Here is a 13,098-nt window from a genome sequence, read left to right as displayed (position 1 = left end):
CCTGTCATAAAGCCTGCCATCCACAGCTATAATTTCCTCCATGATTCTGAGAGAGCTCCAGGCCAGTTACCATTCTCAGGACATAATGCATCATCCAAATCACCCTGCCCATAGCAGTTAATGACAGATAAATTCATAATATATTAATGATGTGGCACATCACCCTAGCCCTAGCTGTACAGAAGGCCTCACTTCAGCATTGTGGTCTGATTTCTTTATTACTTGGACCTCAAGCTATTGGGAAACATTTCTTAGGCAAGAGCCACCACAATGAGTGACAAAAGCTAGGTTCTTGCATAGGCACTGTTCATTCCAGGACAAATGCTAGAAAAACAAAGATGACCTTTAAAAAACATCAGCTCATTTACACACAGTATGTTTGCCTACATGACCTGGGTTTCAGCACTGCATGCATTTTTTTCCTTTGTCTTCAACTTCTTTATAGTTTAAAAATTAAGGACTGAGTAAACAAACAAAGAAACAAAAAAGAAAGAAAGCACTAGAAAGAATGTCAGTTTGAGAGAAATAATTCTGAGAGAAACACCAAAGAATTATTGAAGTACAGGCACATGCAGCATGGATTCACTGAAAGCACATTCATTCAAAGGACCAAACACTGAATTATAATACGAATGCTGCCAGCTAGCAAAGCCAAGAAGTTCCCAGTGGCAAATTCAGTGAAACAAAGTTATCCTGCAGATTCCTGGAATTGCATTTTCTGATATGCATTAAAGTAAACTATCTGAATAAAGCAGTACCATTATTTTTCTAGACAGGTGGGCCTGCACCCTATACATATGGCAAATGGACATACATCCCAATATAATATTTGACATAAAGGTTTATATATTGCACAGATTGAGCAAGAAAGGTAATTAAACACAAAAAGTCTCCCTCTGTATTCTCATTCTAAAATTAGGGGATATATCACAATATTGATTGGACAAATAAATGCCACTATGTTTCAACCCAGAATCACTATTAAAATGATGCATCTGAATCTCCCCTGTCACATAGAAAGAGGAGGTAGATGCATGCTGACAGCTGGCTTATTGGCTTGTCTGCTACTATGGAGTTTTGCTGGTACTGTTTGTGAATTTAGGTCACACAGAAGCAAACATCATTCAAGAGTCAGTGTGCTCACATTTCCCCAATTGCGGTTTATGTGCTTGAATCTGCAATGTTCAGTTTTCACCACCTGTTCTCCCTCTAGTGGCTAAAAGGATATTGTTTTTGTTAAACAATTCAGAATACAAGCTTAGTACAGATATCAGTATTTACCATTTTTCTTTACTGTGGAGAAAGCCCTTGGAGGAAAAGAATATGCACAGAAATAGAGAAGAGGAGGAATATTACAGCATCCACAGTACATGCTAGACTACATACTGGGAGCTGTCTTAAATTCTATCTTGCATAATGTTTTTGAAAACTATTCAGTATTAGTTCTTTGTTATACAACAATGGATTAGTAATGACTATGCTGGATAACAGCAGACACACTCCAAAATTTCCATGGATTCAGCACGATAACTAGGTACTGGCACTCCAGTTTTCTACTATAAAGTCTAGTTTTCTGTTGTCAGAGAGAGAGAGAGAGAGAGAGAGAGAGAGAGAGAGATTTGCGTTCACTGACACAAATTAACTCCATGTGCTTAATTAATTAATTAGAAAACTCTCCCAAGACATAGCCTCTCCTAATCTGTAGTAAAATATTTGGCAACTAACATTGTCCCAGTTTAAAGGTAGGATTCTGCGGGCGCGGCCGGCCCTGATTCCCTCTCCCCGCCCTCCCGCAGTAAGAAGCTTCCCGGGCTGCTAGCTTGCGGCCTGGGAAGTTTTTTACTGCGGGGGGGGGGGGGGTGGGCGGGGAGAGGGAGAGAGAGCTGCGGCCCGGCGCCACGGACTTCGCGGCCCGTCACCGGGCCGCAGCCCGCAGGTTGGGGACCAGTTAAGCCAGATGTAGCAAAGTAGCAAGAAAGAACCATTATACCAGCTGTGCAATTCACACACATAAAAATGTAGAATTACTTTTATAATTTAAACAGAATAGATGACATTCTGTATGAGACTGCTATAGCTATGATCACATGTGCTGGCTGTACAGGATGTTCGTTTTGCTCTGTATATTTCCTAGATTTTCCTTGTATCTTCTGCACTCAGTTAGGTTACTTTCCTACACTCACAACGACAAAGGTGTTTCTCACCCCTATATCATAGAACACACAAGCAAGGCAAGAGCAACAGTGACCTCTGGGAAGTTCATTATGCTTCTCTGTCCTACTGCACTGTTCCTTTACCTTCCTATAGAATATGAAACACAATTATGTAGAAGAAGAAGAGTTGGTTCTTATATGCCACTTTTCTCTACCTGAAGGAGTCTCAAAGTGGCTTACATTCATCTTCCTTTTCCTCTCCCCACAACAGACACCGTGTGAGGTAGGTGAGGCTGGGAGAGCCCTGATAGTACTGCTCAGTCAGAACAGCTTTATCAGTGCTGTGGCAAGCCTAAGGTTACTCAGCTGGTGGAGAAGGAAGAGGAGGAGGAGTGGGGAATCAAACCTGGCTTGCCAGATTAGAAATCTGCACTCCTAACCACTACACCAAGCTGGCTCTCTGAGTACTATGTAATAGTACTCAGCATGGGGATGGAGTGAGAAGAAGAAGAAGAAGAAGAAGAAGAGTTGGTTCTTATATGCCGCTTTTCTCTACCAGAAGGAGTCTCAAAGCGGCTTACAATCGCCTTCCCATTCCTCTCCCCACAACAGACACCCTGTGAGGTGGATGAGGCTGAGAGAGCCCTGATATTACTGCTCGGTCAGAACAGTTTTATCAGCGCTGTGGCCAGCCCAAGGTCACCCAGCTGGCTGCATGTGGGGGAGCGCAGATTTGAACCCGGCTCACCAGATTAGAAGTCCACACTCCTAACCACTACACCAAACTGAGGGAAAGAGATGCACCCATGACACCACTGGTCATGCAGTTGCAACATTCATCCACATCCTGAAAGTACAGAAAAGTTAGCATTCTGCCTATGTCTTACTTGAAGAACTCACTCTACCAGTGATCCTGTTTAACTAATGTGGTGCCAAATCTTTGTTCTCTTGAAGGTTTTTAGTAAAGGAATTCCTGTCTTGTTTCCCACCTCAGCAGTTTTCCTAATAGTACACTCACATAGAGGGGGCTGGGGGTTCTTCATCACAATCATGGAGTGTATATTCCGGACAGGACTTTGCTACTTAGAAGTGAGCATAAATAAAGGTGGAGAAGGAAGTCTCAACAGCTCAGTTGTCCAGTAGCGCTCTGAATGGTACAGGCATGTTACAAGCCTAAAGCATTGCTACCATAGTTTTTATGTGAGTGTATGGGGAGCTGCCCCTTCAAGGATCACTGCCTTGTTGTGGCAAAGGGGCTTGCGTAGCTCAGTGAAGCTATGAGCTATGCCGTGCAGGGCCACTCAAGACGGACAGGTCATAGCTGAGAGCTCTGACAAAAGCTGATCCACTGGAGATGTTACCCGAGAGATAGCCCATAATGGAAGGGTGCCTCACACAGAGATACCTTCATGCACAGAAGCCCATGAGTGGACTCTGAGCAGGTTGGCACACACAGAAACCAGCCTGGCAGAGACTGACTATGGAGTCAGTAGGGCCCCTTAAGAAACCTAGGAAGCCAGGCTAAGTCTCCATCTTGTTTGGGCTTCACTAGATTTCTTACATTTCCTTCTTGCCCAACTGACTGAGCTAAATGTGCACGTTATCTAAATCACCCCCCCCCCCCCAGCCAAAGACCATTAGACTATCTACAGGAAAGGAATATCCCTTCAAGGTACTAACTGCAACTTTTTTTGTCTCTCTTGTCCAGTGTAATTTCTGTCTAGCAGCATCTCTTATCCCCAAATGTCTTCCCCCCAGTCCTTCCTGATAAAACAAAGACAGGGCCATTAGCGACACATTACACCTAGCCAAGGTATTGTTCTACTTGATGAGATTACTCCACACCTCCCACTCTAGTGACATCACAGTTCAAACTCATCTATCAGGTACGCATAATATCAGAGACCAATCAACAATCATGGACCTCCCAGTGGGCAGTCTCTGGGGCTGGCCCGGGAATTTCAAACACTATATCAAGCCTTGCGCACACTCTGTGTGTGTGTTATGTTGTCCACACCCGGCATCCTGTCCACCCCTGATGTCGTCAACCCTGTGTCTGGGCTGCTTGGATCCAAGAAAGGTGCAGTATCTTGAACTTGTCCCCCTGTAGAACTTAGTGTAACTTGTCCCCCTGTAGAACTTAGTGTATGTATAGTTTTTGCTTCTGTGTGTGTTTTGAATGTAACCCTGATATTTTCCCCTAATAAATCCCCTGAGTGTAAGCTTTTGTCTTCTTCATTTAAGAAGGGTTTCTTCCAGGGAAAGGACCCCGTAAAAATTGGCAGTAAAGATCCTGTGTTACCCAGCCTCTTGCTATCCCCAGCAATTTGGGTAACAGAGAAGGAAATGTCAAACCACTCCAGTACTGTTGCCATGAAAACTCTATGGACAGTACCAAAAGGCAAAACAATATGACACCAGAAGATGAGCCCCTCAGGTCGGAAGGTATTCAATATGCTACTGGGGATGAGCAGACTGCTAGTAGGAGTAGCTCCAGAATGAATGGAGCAACTGGGCCAAAGCTGAAAGGACACTCAGTTGTGGATGGAACTGGAGTTGAAAAGACAGTCCAATGCTGTAAACTTAAAGACTTTTACAGGAAGGCCTAGAGAATCATTGTCCATGGAGTCATGATGGGTCGGACATGACTTTGCAACTAACAACAACAATAGGGAGCTGGGGTGGAGTTAACAGCACAGTCCACATACCCAGCAATTAAATGATGACTGGATGGGATGAAGAGAAAGGAGGTTAGAAAGAGAGAGGGAGGATACCAGACACTCCCCTTGTGAGATCGTAGCCATGGACTGACTTCTTGGATGCTAACTTTCCTGTTCTGTTCTACTAGTTTGACTCTAGTCTGTATAGCTATGCCCCCTAGCTGCAAGGTGCAAGGGGGAATGGGGGAAGAAGGTGTGCAATGAGTTGGGTTTCTGGAAGTCTATATCGGCCCCTGCATTATCCATCTTTCACCTGATATTTAGGGAATTTATTAATGGAGAGGGGGAAGGAGGATTTATTTCCTGGATTATCCCCCACTTTTGCATCTGACATCATTATTGCTGCTGAGGCACCTGGACATTATGCTTTGTCTTGCAGTGATGGTTCAGTGTCTTTCCAAGGCAGGGCCTTTAGCTACCGTCTCCTACTTCCCATTATATTACTCTTTTCCATTAAGTCACTAGGCATCTCCTGCTGCTTATTCCGCTGAACACAGCATCTCAATTACAAAAGGAATGTCACCTCACGTAGGCACTGATACAGTCATGCTATTGTGTAGGTGCCTATGAAAATATATATGGGAATATTATAATTAATCATTCTCCTCTGTTCTGTACAGAAACCTCTTCTTGGTAAAGCAATACTGGTTATTAGGTACCGTAACTGTAATTGCTCTCCTTTCTTTCCTGTGAGACTGTTTGCTGGACAAAATGGTGGTTGCTTGTAGTTTAGCTTTATTTGAGCTAGTAAGGAGATCCAAACTTTGGTTTGCAAAGATCCATGGAGATGGTGGGTACGTGTTGCTAATCACCTGCATGATGCAAGTGGCCTCTCCCTGCCTGCTTGTTTTGACCCATGCAGAACAACATCATGGGATCGTTATATACAATGACTGATACCAGCAGTATGTGGATAAAACAGAGTCATCTTTGCTAAGCAACCAACTATATCATTTGAATTGAATTAGTTCTTTAACGAAGTACTTTCCTACTAATTCAAATATTTGTGTATAAGACATATAAGACCTAGGACATAATTTACCTGATTTAGAAAATATAGTTTTGAAAGTACGTTCTGACCTTTGCCACACACTAATGGTGAAATTCTTGGCAAGTCACTTCATCATCCCTGTCTGCCTTCTTACCTTTAATTACTTTAAATTACAAATCCTGCAGATCCTACCTACCTTATTAGATATTTGTACAGCTTCCAGCAAACAGATCCCTTGTTTATTCTTGGACCAGCAGAGGCTTCCAAGAGATCAATAAGAATCTAGACTTTGTCTACTTCTCTATCCATTTGTCATAATCAATAGTGAGTGTGTGTGTGTATGTCAACAGGCTTACTTTGCTCTTTCCAGTAGTTTTACTGCTTCTTCTTGTCTCTCTTCATCCAAGTATAATAAAGCAATTTCAAGTAGTGCATTTGGAATTAAGTAATGGTCATATTTTATCTTCTTTTCACTGCAGGATAAAAGTAAAATAACAATGGAACTGCAATTTGTAAACAGCAACAGCAACATGTACAACCAATTCTTAAATTAAATTGGGACTGAAAATAATTAATCCATATTGTCACAGTGAACCATAAGATGGCAATCTAAATTTTTTGAACAAAAGTATATCCCATGAGCATTCTTCCATATAATTCCTGAAGTCTCACCTGGAATGTCATATCTACAAAAAACATACAGAGAGGCATGCAATTTAATGATGCATTACACATTTTGCTCAGGTACAACATTACTTCTCTGTTCACCCCAGCAGCCACACAGAAAACAATTTGAATCCCCTTTTCTTAGAAACTATGAAAACATTCTTATCATGTCAATTTACTGAGAGAAACTCTATCCAAAGTCTCCAGCATTTTGAAGCAATTATATAGCTTTTGCGTTTCTTACAGTTCCTATTTGGGACACTTACTTTAAAGGAATGTAAGCAAAAAGTTCTTCAGCTTCTGATATCTTGCCAAGATATTTTAAGCACAACCCTTTTAGCAACTTAATTACACACTGGTCATCAACAAGGAAATCTGTAACTGCAAGATAAAGCAACCAGAATTTGAAGGAATATTAGAAGTATCATCGTTTACTTTTAAAAAGTATTTTAATACAGTCAATATATATATCCATCTGGGTTATCAAATGTAATATGTTTACATAAATATAAGGTTCACAAATTGTAATAATTCTACCTCTACTATCTAAATACTTTGTACCTACATCATCACACAGACACAATTATGTGATTAATCATCACACTTCATTGTAGATAAGACAAATAAATAGATTTTTTATATAGACATGCAATCGTCACCCCCAAACTGTATTATTGCAACTTACTCTATGCAAGAGAGCCTCTTGTGGCGCAGAGTGGTAAGGCAGCGACATGTTGTCTGAAAGCTCTGCCCATGAGGCTGGGAGTTCGATCCCAGCAGCCGACTCAAGGTCGACTCAGCCTTCCATCCTTCCGAGGTCGGTAAAATGAGTACCCAGCTTGCTGGGGGGTAAACGGTAATGACTGGGGAAGGCACTGGCAAACCACCCCGTATTGAGTCTGCCATGAAAACGCTGGAGGGTGTCACCCCAAGGGTCAAACATGACCCAGTGCTTGCACAGGGGACACCTTTACCTTTACCTTTACCTTTTTTACTCTATGCAAGACAACCCAGCAATGCACACCTGAGCATGCCAGTTCCAAGCCCAGGTAAATGAGGAGGATTAAGGAAAGCCCTGGCAACCTACCTTGTAAAAAAATTTTGCTAAGAAAATCCTATGGTACATCTCTCAAGTGATTTTGATATGGTGCCCAGTAGTGAGCTCCTCAGGCCAGAAGGTCCCCAACAAGTGTCTGGGGAAGAGCAAGGACCTCCAGCAAGTAGCCCTGGTATTTATGACGTACCTGGGGCAAATCTAACAGGAACCCCGTGTGCTGATGCTTCCAATGGTGCCAAGGGTCTGCACTTCATGAAGATGCACTGAGTAGCAATGTGGAATGTCAGAGGAATGGCTCAAGGAAAACTGGAAATTGGTATTAGTGAATTACATTGGACAGATGACGGTTTCTTTCAATTGGAGGATTTTACCATCAACTATTCAAGACACAACTCCCTATGAAGAAACAATGTGGCTTTCATTGCAAGCAAAAAATTTTCTCAAGCAGTAGGAAGTTTTTGACAATCAATTATCAGATCATGACAATTCGAATTTGTGCCAAGCCAATAAATATCACAACTGTCCAAGTATACGCTCCAACAACAGATGCACCAGAGGTGGAAACTGAAGACGCCATTCAAGACACTTTAAAACAAGTACTCAAGAAGGATGTCATTTACAAAATGCATGACTTTAATGCCAAAGTTGGCACACAAGCAGAGAGAGACGTTACTGGCAACTTTGGATTTGGAGAAAGGAATGATGCAGGTGATCATCAGGCATAATTCTGTAATGAAAATTGGTTTTGCATCATGAAGTCTTGGTTCAAACAGCATAAACGTCTATATACGTGGACATCACCAAATATACATAGGTATGGCACTTGGAATGGGGGACATGGATGGCAAACTAGGAGGGTGGTGTGGTGGTGGTGGGGCTCCTGCTGCACTCTATGGTCATTGACCAGTGAGGTTCCATGGGTATTTAAGCTGCTGGGAAAGGTCATCAGGACGCTGGGCTGGTAGGTAGATAATACCCAGCTATACATTTCTTTCCCATCTAATTCCAACAATACTGCTGATGTTCTGAACTGGAGCTCGCAGTCAGTAATGTGCTGGATTACGGTGAACAAACTGAAACTTAAACCTGACAAGACAGATGTCCGGATTCCCCTGAGCTCCCAAGACAGGCATGGGAGTCCGGACTTTCCCCCACCCCAGTCCTGTGGATCTGGTGAGACCTCTGCTCACCTGATGAAGGAAGCCGCTCCCAACGACTTCACTCGGGATGTACCCCACCTGGGTGGAACTGAGTAAGCAGGCTGATGCTTGACCCAGGGTGAGCCTACCTGTGCCAATGCACGCTGTGGCCAGGGCCCCCAGAGACTACTGGGAAGATGCTGAGGGAGGCGGGTGGGGTCAATAAAAGCTCAGGAGGAGAGGCAGAAAGAGGGAAGAGGGGACTGGGCTAGAGATAAAAGGTTTGAAGTGGAGAGAGGTGGGGTGGAGAGTGAAGGAGTGGAGAAAGCGATGTAGAAGGAAGAGCTTAATTGAGACAGAAAGAGTGGAGAAGAGGAGCATAAAGGACAGTGAAGCGTGTGAGGGAGAGGAGAGACTAGAAAAAGGGGCAGACAAGAAGAGACAGGTGAGAAATAGGAGTCTCAGGAGGGAGATCAGAAAGCCCCAAAAGCCCAATGGGGAGAGAGACGCAGGGGAGGGGCCCACCAGACACTGCCAGGATCCAAGAAGATGGATTTCCCCCCCCCCCCCCCCCGCAGTGTAACTACTGGGAGTGGGTAGGACTCAAGGGGCTCCAGCAGTGGAGCAAAGTCACCTCCATCCATCTGGCAACCCCGGCCGAGTGTCTTCGCAGGTGCTGGGCACCCTACTGCAGAGGGTGCCCTACAAGTCACCCCGCTAGAGGCTCACAAGAGAGAGCTTTGGGTTAGTAGAAATGCAGGTCAGGGACAAGTTGAGATCTCTCCAACCTCTGGTGAGATTATACTTCCTTTGAAAAGCAAACTTTGTGGCTTGTGAGCGCTAATTGACACAGCAATCACCTTAAAAACCCATAAGGCTATGGTGGTTTGGAATCCTTTTGCTCAACTTCAGCTGGTGCTTCAGTGGCACTTGTTTCTGGGTCAGTAAGATCTAGCCATGATCTAAGCTTTAGTTACATCAGAATTGGACTATTGCAATGTGCTCTACTTGGGGGATACCCTTAATGAGTGTTCAGAGGCTTCAACTAGTCCAGAACGCTGTGTCTTGACTTTAGGCAGTGTCAACTATTGGAGGCATGTGACCCTAATATTACTGCAGTTACACTGGCTACCAATCCACTCCTGCGTCCAACTCAAAGTTTTGTCCCTTAAGGCCCTACATAACTTGGGAATAGGGTTGCCAGCTCTGGAATGGGAAATACCTGACAAATTTGGGACTGCGCCAGTTTTGGGGCAGGGAGCAACCTCAGTGGAGTGTAATACTATCAGGCTGGATAGTCACTGAAGCCTGAGGGATAAGTGTAGACTAAGCTGCAAATGAAACTCTTTGGGCATTTCTGCACATCCAAAAAAATAGCATTACACCAGCCAAATGGCATAATGCTAAAAATAATTGTGCCTCCCGGCCCTTCCCCACCTTTTTCCTGTACTGCTCTTCTCTGCTACCTTTTTGTGCTTCTCTCCCTCCACATCACCTGCTTGAAATGGCGGACGAGAGCAACGCAGTTTATACATGACTCTTCTGCCTGTTAATCAAGCCAGGCAACCAATCCCCTTTCTCCATGTTTTTTTTTTAATTTATAATTCTCTGTTTAAATGCCTGTGCATCTAATCATAGATGCATAGTGCTTTTTGAATGCCACCCTATATGGAATCATGAGTCAAAACTTTAAAAAATAAATCTTGTTCCTGATTTGGGGGGAGGGGCATGCTTGATGAATAAAAACTCTTTGAATAAAAAGTCCTTTATTTCTAGCATCACCTGCATAGTTTTCCGCATATTCATTACTCCAGATTGTTAACCATTAAAAAAAAGAATTTCCCTGTCTGGCCCATGTTGAGCTGCCGAGCGGGACACACCACACCGTCAGCTCTCCCTGACTTGGTTGGCAGGGCACCTGGTCCCCTCCAACCACCCAAGCCTGCCCACCACGAGCAGGCAGCCTATAGCTGGGCCACTGCCTCTCCTCCACCAGCAGCATCAGAAGGATGAGCAGCTAGCCTGGAGGCGTCTCCTGCTGCTGCCCGGGCCATAGGGACTCCCTGCAGGAGCAATGAGCAGCTCTCCAGAGAAGGAGGTGCCGTTCTCACACAAGCAGCGACTGATGGATGCCAGGAGCCTTTGGGAGCAGGCGCAGCAGGGTTGTGCTCTCCCCAGCTTGGCCAGTAGGGCACCCGGCCCCCTTCACCCACCTACCTGCCCTGAGCATGCAGCCTGCAGCCTCCTCCCTCTGCCAGCAGCACCTGCAGGATGAGCCGCCAGCCCAGGAGAGCCTCATGCTGCTGCCTGGGCTGCAGAGACTCCCAGCAAGTGCAAAGAGCTCTCCCTGGCATGGCTGGTAGGTCACCCAGCCCCCTCGGCCCATGCATACCAGCTGGCCCCGAGCATGCAAGCTGGGCCACCACCTCCCCTCCGGCAGCAGCACCCTTCTTCCCCTTCCTGCAGCACCAGGAGGCGCTCCTGGATGTCAAGAAGACATTACTGTCCCTGGGAGAGGGGGGTGGGAGCGAGGTCAGGATGAGGCAGGCGCCTTTATTGTGCTTGATCTTTCATATCTTCCCTCTGCTAGTTGCCTGCTGGTTGCTCCCCCTTAACTAGCACTACATAAGTTGGTGAATCCAATTTTTGGGATTCACCAATGAGCACTTTAAAATGGAGGATGTAGCTGGCCGGTTACTGCTCAGACGCTGCATGCTGGAGATGTCATGAGGAGGGGCCGGAATATAACAACTACATACAGTAAGTATTTCACTATATTTAAGGGGTGCGGAAATGCCCTTTGTATGTTTTGGAAAGCTCTTCTTGGAGTGCATTAAAAACTTTGTATATGAATTATCAATTGAGAAATTGACAAATTATTGTCTTGATTTTTTGTGAACACTTCAAGCAATAAATTGAAGGAAAATATTTCTTTGCGAATCCTTTTTCTTATTGTATAATGCTATGGCGTCTACCATTCAAACCAGCCATTTACTCTGGAGAAAGGGATCTCTGCTGCAAAACTGGAAGATCCCCAGTTCCCATGTTTCCTGCCTGGAAATTAAGATCACAGGAAGAGGTCCTCCTGGCAGTCCCATCAATCAAAGATCATTTGGCAGGTACATTTGGCAAATGTTGTCCCCATCTTCAAGAAAGGGAAAAAGGAGGATCCAGGTAACTACTGACCCATCAGCTTGACATCTGTAGCTGGCAAAATTTTGGAACAAATAATCAAACACTTGGTCCTTGAGCAGCTGGAACCGAGAGCTGTGATTTCTAAGACTTAGCATGGGTTTCGCAAGAACAAGTCATGTCAGACCAACCTTATCTCTTTTTTTCAAGGAAGTGACTACCTTGCTGGATCAGGGGAATGTCGTGGACATAGTTTATCTGGATTTCAGTAAAGCTTTTGATAAGGTTCCATGTGATATTCTTGTTGACAAGTTGGTAAAATGCGGTATGGATCCTAATTCTGTCAGGTGGATCAATAACTGGTTAACAGGTCGTACCCAGAGAGTACTTGTTAATGGTACAGCATGGATTTGCCCTGGGGCCTGTGTTGTTCAATATATTTATAAATGATTTGGATGAGGGATTAGAGGGGATACTTATTAAATTTGCAGAGGATACTAAACTGGGAGGGGTAGAAAACACAACAGAAGACAGAATCAGAATACAGGATGATCTTCACAGGCTCAAGAAGTGGGCTAAACTGAAGTTCAATAGGGACGAATGTAAAGTTCTGCATTTAGGTAGGAAAAACCAAACACACCAATATAGGATGGGGGAGACTTGTCTTGGCAGTAGCATGTACTAAAAGGATCTAGGAGTCTTAGTAGACCATACATTGAACATGAGTCAGCAGTGTGACTCAGTGGCTAAAAAGGCAAAAGGGATTTTGGGCTGTATCAAACGGAGTATCGTGTCCAGATCATGGGAGGCATTGCTATCACTTCATTCTTCTCTGGTTCGGCCTCATTTGGAGTACTGTGTTCAGTTTTGGGCACTCCTGCTGAACAGGGATGTAGACAAACTGGAGCGGGTCCAGAGGAGGGCAACAGAGATGGTGAGGGGTTTAGAGAGCAAGACATATAAAGAAAGGTTGGGGGAGCTTAGTCTGTTTAGCCTGGAGAGGAGATAACTGAGAGGGGATCTGATAACCATCTTGAAGTATTTAAAAGGGTGCCATACAGAGGATGGAGCAGAGTTGTTCTCTCTTGCCCCAGAGGAATGGACCAGAACCCATGGGATAAAATTAATTCAAAAGAAATTCCGTCTAAACATCAGGAAGAAGTTCCTGACAGAGTGGTTTCTCAGTGGAACAGGCTTCCTTGGGAGGTGGTGGGTTCTCCATCTTTGGAAATTTTTAAAC

At 44.5% G+C, this 13,098-nt stretch overlaps 1 protein-coding gene across 10 annotated transcripts in view; it reads right to left on the bottom strand.

The window, feature by feature from the left end:
• The window catches only part of TTC39A (tetratricopeptide repeat domain 39A), a 98,483-nt gene that overhangs the window by 24,443 nt on the left and 60,942 nt on the right, over window positions 1-13,098 (bottom strand). For all 10 annotated transcript variants that reach the window (XM_077333782.1, XM_077333789.1, XM_077333787.1 and 7 more), the window contains 2 exons: window positions 6,797-6,911; window positions 6,221-6,337 (listed from right to left, as the gene is read on the bottom strand). In XM_077333782.1, coding sequence (XP_077189897.1) covers window positions 6,221-6,337; window positions 6,797-6,911 — 232 coding nt within the window. The remainder of the gene's footprint in view (window positions 1-6,220; window positions 6,338-6,796; window positions 6,912-13,098) is intronic.

The sequence above is a fragment of the Paroedura picta genome, chromosome 4 (genome assembly GCF_049243985.1).
Source record: "Paroedura picta isolate Pp20150507F chromosome 4, Ppicta_v3.0, whole genome shotgun sequence".
Lineage (NCBI taxonomy): Eukaryota > Metazoa > Chordata > Lepidosauria > Squamata > Gekkonidae > Paroedura > Paroedura picta.
Note: the sequence above shows the minus strand (reverse complement) of the source record. Positions and strands in the feature narration are given on the sequence as shown.